Source organism: Podarcis melisellensis (assembly GCF_964234715.1).
Source record: "Podarcis melisellensis genome assembly, chromosome: 8".
Taxonomy (NCBI): domain Eukaryota; kingdom Metazoa; phylum Chordata; class Lepidosauria; order Squamata; family Lacertidae; genus Podarcis; species Podarcis melisellensis.
The window spans coordinates 49,205,635-49,219,243 of NC_138540.1; the positions used below are offsets into that span (position 1 = coordinate 49,205,635).

The 13,609-nt window shown below is 37.9% G+C and overlaps 1 protein-coding gene across 1 annotated transcript in view; it reads left to right on the forward strand.

The window, feature by feature from the left end:
* The window catches only part of WWOX (WW domain containing oxidoreductase), a 551,988-nt gene that overhangs the window by 112,121 nt on the left and 426,258 nt on the right, over positions 1–13,609 (forward strand). The window contains exon 6 of the mRNA XM_081920382.1: positions 10,269–10,357. Within this exon, the coding sequence (XP_081776508.1) occupies positions 10,269–10,357 (89 nt within the window). The remainder of the gene's footprint in view (positions 1–10,268; positions 10,358–13,609) is intronic.

A 13,609-nucleotide genomic window follows, 5' to 3' on the forward strand; every position in this document is an offset into this window, starting at 1 on the left:
GCAATGATTGAAAGTACAACATTAAAACAAATTATTAGTAATCATTGCAAGTAAAACATATGGCAGGGCCAAATTCTAAAACAGTGGTAAATCTGTAGGAAAAAACATGCTTGAATTATTCCATCTGGGAGATAAAAGTCTAACCTGCATTATCCCATGAGAATGGATGCTCTTTTTTTTAGATTTTTGAGGCAAACATATGGAAACTGATAAGGGAGCGTGTCAGAGGAGATCCATATGTAAGAGCTGGTTCCTGCCAAATTAATATGTACTGCACAGCATGGGTGGGATGAAGGGGAAACTGAACCTACACACACACACACACACACACACACACACACACACATCCTCTTCTCCTCAAGCACCCTTCTCAAGTCTCCTAGTAGGGATCCAAGGAGAAACAGCTGCAGAGAACCAGCTTCAGGAAAGAAAGCATTTTTGGGTAAGGATGCTATTCCATTGTCCTTTATGCCCATGCTACACTTCAATTCTACCCCGCCCCAGTTTATATGCATTTGGCATGCCCAAAGTCGGTTTCCCCTCAAAGCCGTGACATTGATTGTGGCTATTTTTTTGACACCCCTCTGCTTTCTGATATTCAGTGATACATCTGTCATAGTACGTTCACTTTTATAGAGTACTATTTATGCCAGTGAGGCACTGGGTTAGTTCACACTTACCGTTCTTCACATCCCAAGCCCTATAGCTTGGACAATCATATTCATACACTTCCTCTGGATTATTTGTGGGTTGGATCAGGGGAACCTGCAGGCTCTCTTCAGGGAACCCTCAGGCTCTATGCAAATCCTGAAATTGCTTGGCAGCTCCCTGGTTTATCATTCTCCGATAAGAACCTATGGAACATGACACTAATCTTTTCTTCCCTAACATTTGTATGCAAGAAAGAAAGAAAGTATAGGTATCAATTCAAGACTTTTATAAAGATATAAACTATTAATAATGTAATTTTTATCTTAATATAGGGCATGATAAAAAGATTTTGTGGCAGTAGAGAGGTATCGTAAAGGGTATGACATTTGAGATGAGATCTTTCTTTGTAGGAACTCTTAATATACAACTTTGTATTTACATTTTCATATCTATATATGCTCACACAATAGAGGCAGTTCAGACTTCATTATTTATTGTAATGGGAAACAGCCAGCATAGTGGCTAATTGTAACTACTATGTTTTTGAAACAAGCCAGCTCGATTTGAAGTTGACTCGTTTCAAATAAACAATGGTTAAAGGTAATCACAGTTTGTTGGAGTCAGTGGGACTGGAACTTTAATTTAGTGAGGGAGTAAGGCTCACTGCAGCTTATTTCTATCATTATAAAGCAGTTTATTGTGAAGTCTGAACTCGCCCTGTGTGTGTGTGTGTGTGTGTGTGTGTGTGGTGGTAGTAGTAGTAGTAGTAGTAGTAGTAACATCTGAACAAACCCGTGTACATTGTTTCAGTGCCTTTCTGCTGTGAAGCACTATATACATTTGTTAAATAAATAAATAAAGCTAAACCCAATATTTTCCACATTTCTGTCTATTAGAGCAAAGTATTTTTTTTATTCAAAAAAATAGTTTCATGATCTTTTTTTTTAAAAAAAAAAATCTATCTATTTTTGGAATGTTGTGTCAGAAACTCTGACCCTCTTAAATGGTATTGGAATTTCCCCCTCATATTTTTCTGTGAAGCAGCCCATTGTGTTTTGCTTGTAAGTTATCTAGCCTACAAGCATAATGATCAGATATTGATATGCCAGTAGAGCTTTATATAATATTTACTATGTGTGATACAGCATACAGTTTTTTAAAGCAATGTTGTCTTTCAGTCTGAACCTAGCTTCTGGCAGGGCAGACTGCCCAGAATATCAGCAATCTTACAGTTATTACTTCGTGTCATATATAATGTTTTTTTCCTGCAACAAATAAATCTTTTGGCCTCCGTGAAAAAAGGAAAAGAAAAAAATAAAGAAAGAAAAGAAAATTGTAGTTACTGTATAATAAAAATAAACCACTTGTCATGACTGCAGTTGACATTTATCAGCCTATTTGTGGGTGCTCTTTCTCTCTGTGTGTATAATATAGAACATAATTTGTCACTTTGTAAATACATTCCAGTTTAAATCCCTGCCAGCATCTGTTAGAGTTTGAAGGATTAATGCACAGCACACTGCATGCCTGCACTTTCAGGCCACAGCATTTCTTATGATTGTGAACCCCGGGAGAAAAAGATAGTCTTTTTTTATGTGGTTAAACATTTCTGCCCTTTGGCCATTAGACTTCCCGATCCATACTTGCCATCTGTACAAGTGATACTCACTGTCTTCCAGTCAGTAAAAGCCTCTTGGGTTGTTCTAACTGCAACTATGGCTTCCCCGTCTTTTGCATATGTTCATTCTTATGTGCATGAACATTCAACTTGTTATGTAATTTGTTGTGATTTTGAACCACCCCAGTCCTCAGAGGTTTAGAGTGGCCGGCAATATTGTTTTTAGAATTTAATTTAGAAGCAAACAGGACAACAGATAAAAGCACAATTAAAATAATTCCGATTTTACTTGGAGCATTGGGAAGAAATCTTGGCAGCCTTTTAGCTGGGCTGGCATATGATCCTGACAATGCCTCAATACAAGCTCATACTGTATTGCAAATAAGCCATGCCCCCCCTCCAAATTTCAGTCAAGAAGATTTGAGGTTGGCAGTGTAACATCTTGTGCTGCAAGAAGATTACTATTCTTATATTTGCAAGATTTAGTAGCTTTTCAGTTCAAACTGTTTTCAGTTCAAACTTAAAAAGTCAACATCGTTTCTTAAAACAAACAAACAAACCATAAAATATCTAGATATCAAAACTGCAAACAACAACAGAAGGATTAAATGCCCCCTTCAATGCATGATGCAACATAATAAGATTCCAAGATGTCATTAAACAGGGAAATGGATGAACAACCCATGGAAGGGTCCAGTTATGATTGGAAATAAAACATAAATAAGCACTGCTGATTTTCTTACTAGTATAGGAGGGAAATTTGGGACATATCCTCTGTTGATGTCTGGGGCTGGCAGGGCTCCAAAGAGTGTGTTGTGGGGGCCGGGGGGCAGAGAATGACCCAGGAGAGGGGATCAGTGATTTATGGGGTGTTACACCACCCGCAAGGCAGGAGCCAGGGAAGGATGGAGAGTCAGGGCAGTCTGAGGTGAAAGAAGGCACACAGGATGTGACAGAAGAAGGGACAGTTCAGGCCAGGGATGAGTCAGTAATTTCCCCACCTTCTTTCACACCACTGTCTCCTAGACCCAGGAGGGGATTGAAAAGTGAAGAGCAGTGATGAATTCCGTGCAGAAGTCTCAGTTTGCAGGCATGCAATCTGTCAGAAGCTGGAGGAGGGGAGATTCCCTGCTGTTGCTGCAACTGCTCCATAGGGCCCAGACCTTTGGACAGCTGCCTAGAGGCTATAAGTGTGTGTAAAGAGAGCACCATGGAAGCTGCTGTGTTTCACCAATAAAGAGTCAGCTATCAGAGACTTGACTTCCTTATCAGGGATGGTTCATAACAGATTATAATGTCTCAATTGTTGTTGTTGTTGTTTAGTCATTTAGTCACATCCGACTCTTCGTGACCCCATGGACCAGAGCACGCCAGGCACTCCTGTCTTCCACTGCCTCCCGCAGTTTGGTCAAACTCATGCTGGTAGCTTCAAGAACACTGTCCAACCATCTCGTCCTCTGTCGTCCCCTCCTTGTGCCCTCAATCTTTCCCAACATCAGAATCTTTTCCAGGGAGCCTTCTCTTCTCATGAGGTGGCCAAAGTATTGGAGCCTCAGCTTCACGATCTGCCCTTCCAGGGAGCACTCAGGGCTGATTTCTTTAAGAATGGATAGGTTTGATATTCTTGCAGTCCATGGGGCTCTCAAGAGTCTCCTCCAGCACCATAATTCAAAAGCATCAATTCTTTGGCGATCAGCCTTCTTTATGGTCCAGCTCTTACTTCCACAATGCATAGTTCTACACACTTGTTTGAATAATGAATTCACCTGTTTCTCTTTTCTGCACATTCCTCATGGCTGTACTGTTGTGAAAGCATTCCATGCTCTAAGAACAGTGTGTTGAACCTGGAACAATAGAATGCTGCCTCCCAGAAACTCTTAGTTTGCTGTTTGCACTTGTTCTGTGGAACTTATTATCATTTGTGGTGTTGCTAGCTTTTGTTTTGTGAATTACACACCTTCCAAGTGTATCCTCTGAACCAAATTACACACTGAAAGAATAAATAATGAATAGAATTTTCAGAATACATAACAGTTGATTGCCAAAAGCCACTTCCCTTAAATCTAGAACCACTCGTGATCTATAATCATTGGAATCTATGACATCAGATTCCACCTAAAGTATCTATTGAACTGTAGCTGAGGAAACATGCATAAGATCCATCTTCATGTTTGCCTTATGTTTGATAACATAAACGCAGTAGCAAACTACTAAAAAGCTGCTGCACACTTCGAAATGTGGTCTTGGACATGCACCTCTACCACATGCTGAAAATGCCTCCATAGGCATGGAGGCCATTATCCAAAAAGTACATAATGTCTAAGAAGGCTTAGATCTTACATTTCTCAAGCACCTCTCCACCCATGCCACACGACAAACATATTTTGAGCATGGGGGCTGTTAAAGGAGTAGGGAACAGAAAATCCTGTCGAGTGTGTTTAAGCCTCTGGGCACACCTAAATAGCTGCTCCAGATCCTTGCTGCCTTCAGAAACAAGTATTTGTCCAAGACATAAAATGGATCATCCGTTCTTATGTTTTAAGGGTAGGCTCTTTAGGCAAAGGAATGGCACCCTTCTTTCCTTTTAAAGTGCAGTTAATCATGTCCTTGAAACATTGGCTAATTTCCTTCTCACTCAGTCAAGTCCCAGTAAAGATGTTAGGAACATAACTAACAAAAATGCCCACGAAGCTGTTGTTTTAAAGACATGCACTACTTTAAAGCCCTAGATGCAAAATGTGAAATGTCTTTTATGAAAATAGCTGAGGCAGAAAGAAACGGAAGAAAAATGAGTGTAAAATTATTCCATCTACTAGGGCTTCTAATGGTCCTCTGTAAGTTATCTCAAATGCTGTAAAGGAACCTATTCTGAAAACAGACAACATATCTTCAGTTGGCCTTAAAACATTGCACCATGTGATTCATTTGTCCCATTCAGCTGGCTGAAAGGTAATCTCATAGCATTCAAAATACATGCATGACTTTATAAAGCCTGCCTAACATAAATACTCAAGTGCATGCATTAGGGACTGTAATATTTACAGCCTGAAACTGAAATAAAAGCATTTCCTTGTTTTCATCCATCTTGCATGAAGATCATCATTACCACCTATTGCTGGACATTGTTGACTGTCATAACCAATGCATCAAAGCTGCCATGCTTTATTCTAATGGCATACTCTGGTCTGGATTTAATTTGTCTGTGCTTCCTAGTCTTTTAGGCAAGTGTCAGTTCAGCTTTGATTCTTGTGGATTTACATACTGTAGACGTGGGAGAAGGTATTCTGTGCACAGTTCTTTTTGGCTCCACCACCCCTTCTGCAATGTTTTATTCCATTTTTAAATTGTGTGTGTGTGTACACGGGGGGGGGGGGGGCAGAGAGAAAGACAGAAACAGGAAAAAAGAAGTAAGACAAAAAATAAAAGTAAAAGTAAATCATCTCTCCTTTGCCCCTGCCCTTCCTTGGTTAACCCAGCAAGCTCTGTGTATGTCACCTCAAAGGACTTATTCACATACAGTATGTCCAAACGTATCAGATGGGTGAAAGTCATGTTCCTTTATAAGGGCCTAAAGCCTGAACAAATAGAATAAAATTTGGCTGATGCATTCTCGTTTCTTCTTGCTGTAAGTTCAGGAGTCATTTCTTCTATGAATGCCGGAGTACAATTTTAGACAGACAGTTCATCATCACATCTCCCATCAGAGTTCTCCAGTTTTTGAGAATCAGTAATTTGGCCACCACAATAAGGTATACAGTTAAGTGTTTCTTGGCCTTTTAGCTAAGATCAAGTATAGCGAGTTAAGTGTTTATAAGGTGGTTTGTCAGAATTGGAGTAAATATATATATATAGAAAGCAGAGCAAATTTGGTGTTGGGTGGGAGTTTATATTTCGTTATTAATGGTTCTTTGGCCAGGGCAGAAAGCTAGTGAAAAAGTGGACAACAGGAGTTAGTGCCCTGGCCAATGGGAATAAAGTCAGAGCTTTGACCGTTACCCTCTTCATTTGCACAACTGGTGTGATATAGATTTGTATAAGGCAGATAAAAGGGACTTTCACATGAAATTTTGAAAGTGTTGAAGTTTAAGAAGTCCAATATAAATGATCAAAATACTTGGCAGCATCAAGCAAAAGAATTCTGTGGGCATGGGTTGTGTGTGAGCCCAGTGGGTGACATTTATAAGCTGCCAAGTAGGTGTGGCTGTCAACTGTTGACAAATGAAACCTGTTTGATGGTTATGAATATAATGTGGCCAGTTGTGAAAACATATCATCAAAGATTTTTGAAAATGTTCTACATCTGTGTTCATCAAAGAAATCAGGATTCCAATCCTTAAATGGCTTAGGAATGACTATAATATTAGACAACCTCCAAGGTTTGCCACCCAAGGACTTGGCCATCCAAGCATATTTGGAAATGTTTTTATTAAAAAGGGAACCAATTGAGATTGGAACATTTTTGTAGCATATGGACAAATTTTTTTGGTTTTTAAATGCTTAATAGTTTCTTAATCTCTTTTGCACTCTTATTTGTAAACACATGATATCCCTCACAATTTGTTTGTCTGTATAAAAATATGTATTGTTCTTTCAGGCAACTGTTTTCCAAGTGTAGGTGACTGAAATTTTCTTTATTAAACTGGAGTACATTTTATCTTCTTCTCAACCCTCAAAAGGTGAAATGTTTTGAGTGCTATACTACTTAGGGATTATGTTTATGGTGAGAAACACTGTGTTTGTGTGTATGTGGGAGATAATAGCTGATTGATTGATAGATAGTTACAGATAGTTATAGATGATAGAAAGAAAGAAAGAAAGAAAGAAAGAAAGAAAGAAAGAAAGAAAGAAAGAAAGAAAGAAAGAAAGAAAGAAAGAAAGAAAGATGATAGATGATAGATAGATAGATAGATAGATAGATAGATAGATAGATAGATAGATAGATAGATAGATGATAGAGATACATACAGTATTAGTATAGCAATGGAGACTATAATTATGCAGTAAATTAGCTAATGTCCACTCTGCTGTCTTTTAAAGTACATCTTACATTTCTCCCCTCTCCGCAGCACTTATATAAGTTATAGGGACTACAGCATATTTATTAAGAGTCTTCAATTGTGTATAAAACTAGAGCAGACACAAGTAATGGTATTTGCTGAAGGATTCTTTATCATCTATTATTTATTTCATCTCTTTTATATGCCATTATAATAAATATTATGACAGAGAAAGCTTTTATGCTTCAACTTATTGTAGTTCTCTTCACTTCCTTGCAGTCCTTCAGGAAAATGTAACCACGCTTTACCTATATTTAATGTAAATCATCACTTGCATTAGAATGAAAAATCCCCTATTGGAAAAAGGCTCCTTCTTCAGCGTGGAGACATAAATGCACAATCATGTTTACTGCCAAACTACTGTACCATGCAGTGTTCATTTTTAAACAGTTTTTAAGCTGTAAAGTGAGCACATCACGTATCATGAAAATGCTAGCTTTCTGAATGTTTTCACTTTCTGGTTAAACTTCTGGCTTGATAAGCATTTTTCTAAGTGTGAGTGTAAAATATTGTCAATTATGTTCTAAGAGGTTTTAATAGATTTGCTCTATGTAACATGAAACATTTTCAGAATTAAATAAGAGTGTTATCTACTGCAGTTTTTCCTCAGGAGAAAGCACACACACAAAGTTTTATATTGGAGGTGGGGCAGATAGAAATTTGGATATTATGAAGCATATGGTTTATATCCCTTTATTTTTCATGGAATGTTTCAAGATACATAATTGTAATTCATAACTTCTAAATAAAGGAGATAAATAACAATAACTAGAAGCATCTGACTCAAGGTCATGAGAAAATGAAGTTAATATTTAAAACAACAGTAACAAAAACTTCCTAGCCCTCCTAGGTATGAAGAGAAGCTTGTAAATACGAAACACGTGTTAACAATGGTCAGGTTAAAAATCCAGACATGATAATTAACTTTTTTTCCTTTCCTTTTTACAACCCATAGGTCTGCAGTTATTCTATGTGTTTGTCCCTTTATAATTTCTCTGTGTTCAGGGTTTGCACTTCTATGGCATAATTTGTCTGGAACACTCAGAAACATCACAACCACCATCATCATTACTTGTGACCTTATAAAGTCTGCTCCTTAAGCTGCTGAAGAAATACCTCTACTGATTCTTACTGCTCTCGATAACCTATGGCCTGATAAGTCTAAAAAGCTAGAAGCACAGTACAAATGAGTTTAACAGTTGGAAATAAAAGGACATTGTTTATCCTGGCAATGAATGTATTGTTACAGGATGTTTCAGTTCACTGGCAGAACTGACTAGAAACCCATATTCATAGCTTGTATTTGTCATCTGTATATCACAATTGTCCATTAATTGTATTTCAATATTTTTATTCTACCCCCAAGTGCAGCTTAGTTATTCCAGCAGATTTCTCCCTGTGAAGGAATAGTTGGCATTGGAACCCTCTCCCTCACATTTCTAATATTACAGGTGTTCCTTTTTCTTTTTGGAGCCAGTAGCAGAAATCTGCAACCTGACACCAAGAGCAAAGGCATTACCTGAGTAATAGTGTGTGGACTTGAATCACTGTTCCCAAGAGCATAGTAACTAACAGCTTGTGGTTTAGTCTGTTGAACTACTTGATGTTTTTTGACCCCTTGCTGTCCTTGTGTTTGTAGCACTATTTTTTATTTTCCCCTTGGAGATGAGAACAGAGCATCATAGTGAGAGAGAGAGAGACAGAGAGGAGATAACCTCTGTTGCAAAGGAAATTTGGCAAGAAAAAAGAAACCCATTGGCGGTCAATATTTTGTCTTGTATTTTCATTTTAGTCAAGACCAGCTTCTGACTGGTGATGATAGCTAACCCTGAGCAAGCATTCTATGTTTTTTTGAAATATACTCTCCAGAGTGGAGAGTAACCAGACTTGCTTCTCCTACCCACTTTGCAATAAGAGTTACCGAGACAATACAAAAAAATATGTATGCAACCACTGTCACTCAAGTGATTTCTCCCCAATGGAAAGAAGAAAACGTCCCAACTAAAGAAGAATGGCCAATAGAGTACTCAGAATCAGAAATGGCAAAACTTACTGGAAGAATAAGAAATCAAGATTATATACTCTTTGATGTAGAATGTAAACATTTTGTAAATCTAAGCTTAGCCTCATTGAGGGGCAGTATTTCAATATGAGTGGGAAAATGAGATTGCCCCTAAAAATTTTTTTTAGAAAAAAAAGCACTGGGGATGCCTCTGCAGATGCATCCTTGAACACTACAATGGATAATCCCATAATTCCCAAAAGAAAAGCCTCTGGTTTCTTAAAAAAAGTTATCTTAAACATTTTTCCCTATTCATTATATATCATCTCCCAATTTTTATATCATCTCCCTTTTACCATTCTAGAGTATCTGTATAGACCCTTCATAAGGATTGATTAAGGCTGCGTGTAAATTCTGTTAGCTTATGCAAAATACTGTGATTAGTGTAGTTCGTGCATTTTGGTTTCTAGTGTGAATTTGTTAATTACTTGGAAAAAAATCAAAATGATAAATATTAATAAAACAACTTGTTCTATTTATTTTGTGGTTCATTGGACTAAGAAGACTGAAGGACTCCTTTAGTCATCTAGCACACATCTGCCAAATTGTAAGGGTAGGTCAGCTGTACATATCACACGATATAACCCTGCTTCACAAATCAAGTTTTTTTCCCCAGGAGGTTTTGCCCTGGTTCTCTAACCTCAGAATATCAGCAACTTCTGAGAACAATCCGTCTGTCTTTAAAAGTGCTACAAATTGAGAACATAGCATTTGGCACTGTTTTCTATGCTTTCCAGGTTGATTTATGTCCATTGCAGGGTTCTAATGTTGAACAAGGGAATTTAAATGTGTAACTGTAAAGCTGTTTGGTGTAACATGATATTGTGATTCAAACAAGTTGATGTTGTTTATCTTTTTCCTTCATGTTCTCTCATTTTAGCACAAAGCCAAAGTAGAAGCAATAACCTTAGACCTTGCATCTCTTCATAGTGTACAGGAGTTTGTTGAAGCATTCAAATCCAAGCATGTGTAAGTACTCGGGGAGAGGGTTCTGTATTATAATTACTACCACTACATCAGCATCATAAATAGAAATAAATAAATTTATCAGCTGAGCATAATCACTGTAAACAGAGAAACAACAACAGTTATGTACAGCTTTTTGCATGCAAACTACCACATTTCTATAAACTTTTAGTGTGACTTAGGGGATAACTCTAGATAACATGTAAACTTTGTAACTGAGCTCTTGTATATTAAAAGAAAAGCAGCGTCCAGGCAGGATTTTGGTGTGGCTAAAGGGCATTGTTTTTACACGCTGTATTTCTTGGCTACAGTTGCAATTTGAACCCTAGACATGGGAAAATCCACTTGCTTTTTCACACTGGCTGAATGACAATTTGTAGTGGTACATAGGAATGGTATGTAGGAAGGGTATAAGCACTGCCTCTCTCTTGCCAACCCCTTGCTTATTGTACTTTGCATGATCCCCAGATGCTTGAGACATAATGCATATGAAGGCATCTCAGATCAGATGGAAACCTCTCCACTGTTCTCTTGTCTGTGAAGTAATGATAAATAGGTGGTGGCTGGCAGGAGTGGGGCTCCCCTCTGGGGAGCTTCCCCTCTGGGAAGTCTTATAGTTCACATCATGCTGCTGATGACACCTAGCCCTACAGGACTTTTTAGCCCCATTTCTGACGCTGTGACTTTGCTAGAGATTCCAGTACAGGGACAGAAATTGTGGATTCTTCAAAAGGAGCAGAGCCAATTTATGACCACACCATTATGAAAAATAATTAACCCTGAAGCCTGTCAAAAATTGAGTCCATGCAGCAATCTAAATTTTGATCTTCCAAATTGCAGGTTTGGATTCCCCATACATGCTGATACCTTGTTTTTGCATGACTCTGTTTGGCTGCTATAGACAATTACCATTTGAGATTGCTGTTAGAGGAAGTGATAAGCTAAATGAAACCAGCATGTTCTTCAGATATAGCACATATGCTACTGAACACCAATTCCTGAGGCCAACGGTGGGGGAGAACTGTTCCCTTCATGCCTTGTTGACTGCCTTAGAGCATTTACTTAGAAAGAAGATGATGGACTCAATTGACCTTTGGCCTGTGATTCAGTAGGGCATGTGCTCATTTTTTTGTGTCTTTAAATTAGGCTGCATAATCACTGTTAAGAGACCTATCAATTAAGGCTCCTTTTCTTTTCCCAAAGACTGGAGCAGACAAATAAAATATTCTTTGTATTTTGAAACTCCATAAAGGTGGACATGATCTGCCTTGAAAAGAGGGACATGGCTTTCAAGAGACATTTGCTTTGATGCTTTTGCACAAGATCTAACCAGCCATAAGGGGCATGTTGGGTAGATAAGCATGTAAAATATTTATGATTTAATATGTATAGTTAAAATATCTTTTGCTGCAAATAAAGTAGTAAGCATTTTGCAGTTTTTATAGCTTAATGGTTAATGAGAGAATTTTTAAAGGGTATGTGTGCACAGTATTTTAATTAAAAATTTAATTTAAAATAATAAAGCCATGAAGAATATTACAAAGGGCAATAGCAATCGATATAATGACCTAAAATTTTAAACAAAATACATTGATTAAAAGCACTCCACAGGATTAAATAAATAAATAAGAATGTGGCAAGTGTATGTGATTGTTTTGACACTTTTTAATAGACCTGAAATAAACCTTATCTCAGTCCTGAACTTTATAAACTAACATGTCACTATGAAGTTGCTCTGTTTCATCATTAAGTGCTTCCAAGGGAATTTAACATTTTGGAATGCAACCAGTTAGGCTGTGTATACAACTCATAGCTTCCTTTATAGAGGTTATTAAAATAAGTATGTTAAAAAGGAGGTCTGATAGTGCAGGTAACCAACATGGGAAATGAGATTAAAAACAAACAATCTAAGAAATTTAAAATGCCAGCTTTCCGTCTTCCTCCGAACACGTTGTGACACCATATAAATAATGCAAATATTTGTATAAATCCGTTTAAAAAGAACACCAAAATAGTACTAGATTAAGCACTTATTAGGACCAAGCTCATCAAAATGTTTCATTATGTTCAATGTGGAGTGAGCAAGTGGACTCTCAGGCCTCTCATGTACAATATTGGGGATAATAATGCTGACAACTTGCAGAATTACAATGAGACAATGCCTGTAGAGTGCTTTGAACACTCATAAGCTCTGCAAATGTTAGGTATGCAGTAAGTAGTTACACACATTGACACACTAACCCAGAGCTTCCAAACCTTTCATGTTGGTGACATGCATCATTTCACGACACAGTAACTCAGCTTTACTAGCAAACAGGAGGTTGAACCAACCCCTTTCTAGCCCTGGGAGGAGCGTGTGGAGCGTTCGTGCAACACACTAACATGTTGCAACACACAGTTTGGAAAGCTCTGCAACCCAATTCTTGGGAGAATTCTTATCAGTCCTCATAACAGGCTTTTGGAATGATAACAATATCAGCAAAAAGTAACAACAAAACTAAGGGTGGGGCATCAACCCCAAAACAGCTTAATGTTGACTCTGTATGCTCAGTAGAAACATAATGCTAACTATGTTTTTAGGGAGGAGGGGACATAAAACTAGAAAGTGTTCTTGGCATGGAGTATTCTGCAGAAGGGTATGACTGACAGGCCAGAACCTTGAACAGGAGCACCCAATACCCCAACATTTTGTTGCAGATCGCACTTGTTGTTGTGTGTTGCAAAATTTTATAAGGGACTGAGTTACATAGCCAGCACTTCACCCTGATTGTTTCAATTCTTTGTTGTGTTGGTTAGTTAGAAAATAAGGAACTTCAATTATTTTCTCAAAATTTCTCCATTTTAAAGAGATCCTACATGGGCCTATCCAATGTGTTTCTTGTTTAGAAGACCAATTCCTTTCACATGTACTCCATTGGTGTGGGAGCTGCTTCCTTGCCACACAGTCCCACACTGCTTTATACACACTGGTGTGTAGGACCATTTCTATGGGCAGTTCCCTCTTGGATCTTAAACCCCTCCCAATGGTAAAGAGAAGTATAGCAGTTAGCAGTTGGGTGGGAAATAACCACATGACTGGAATATTTGCGGGCCTCCCAGCAATATGGAATCACACTTTGGAGGATCAGTGTGTATGTTATAGTTTTTGTCCAAATTTGTGAATTTGGAGATTAGTGAACCTATTTCCAAATTAGGAAATAGGTTGTGCCTTCCATAAACGGGAATGCACATTGTCTGCAAATGGAGGAGACATGC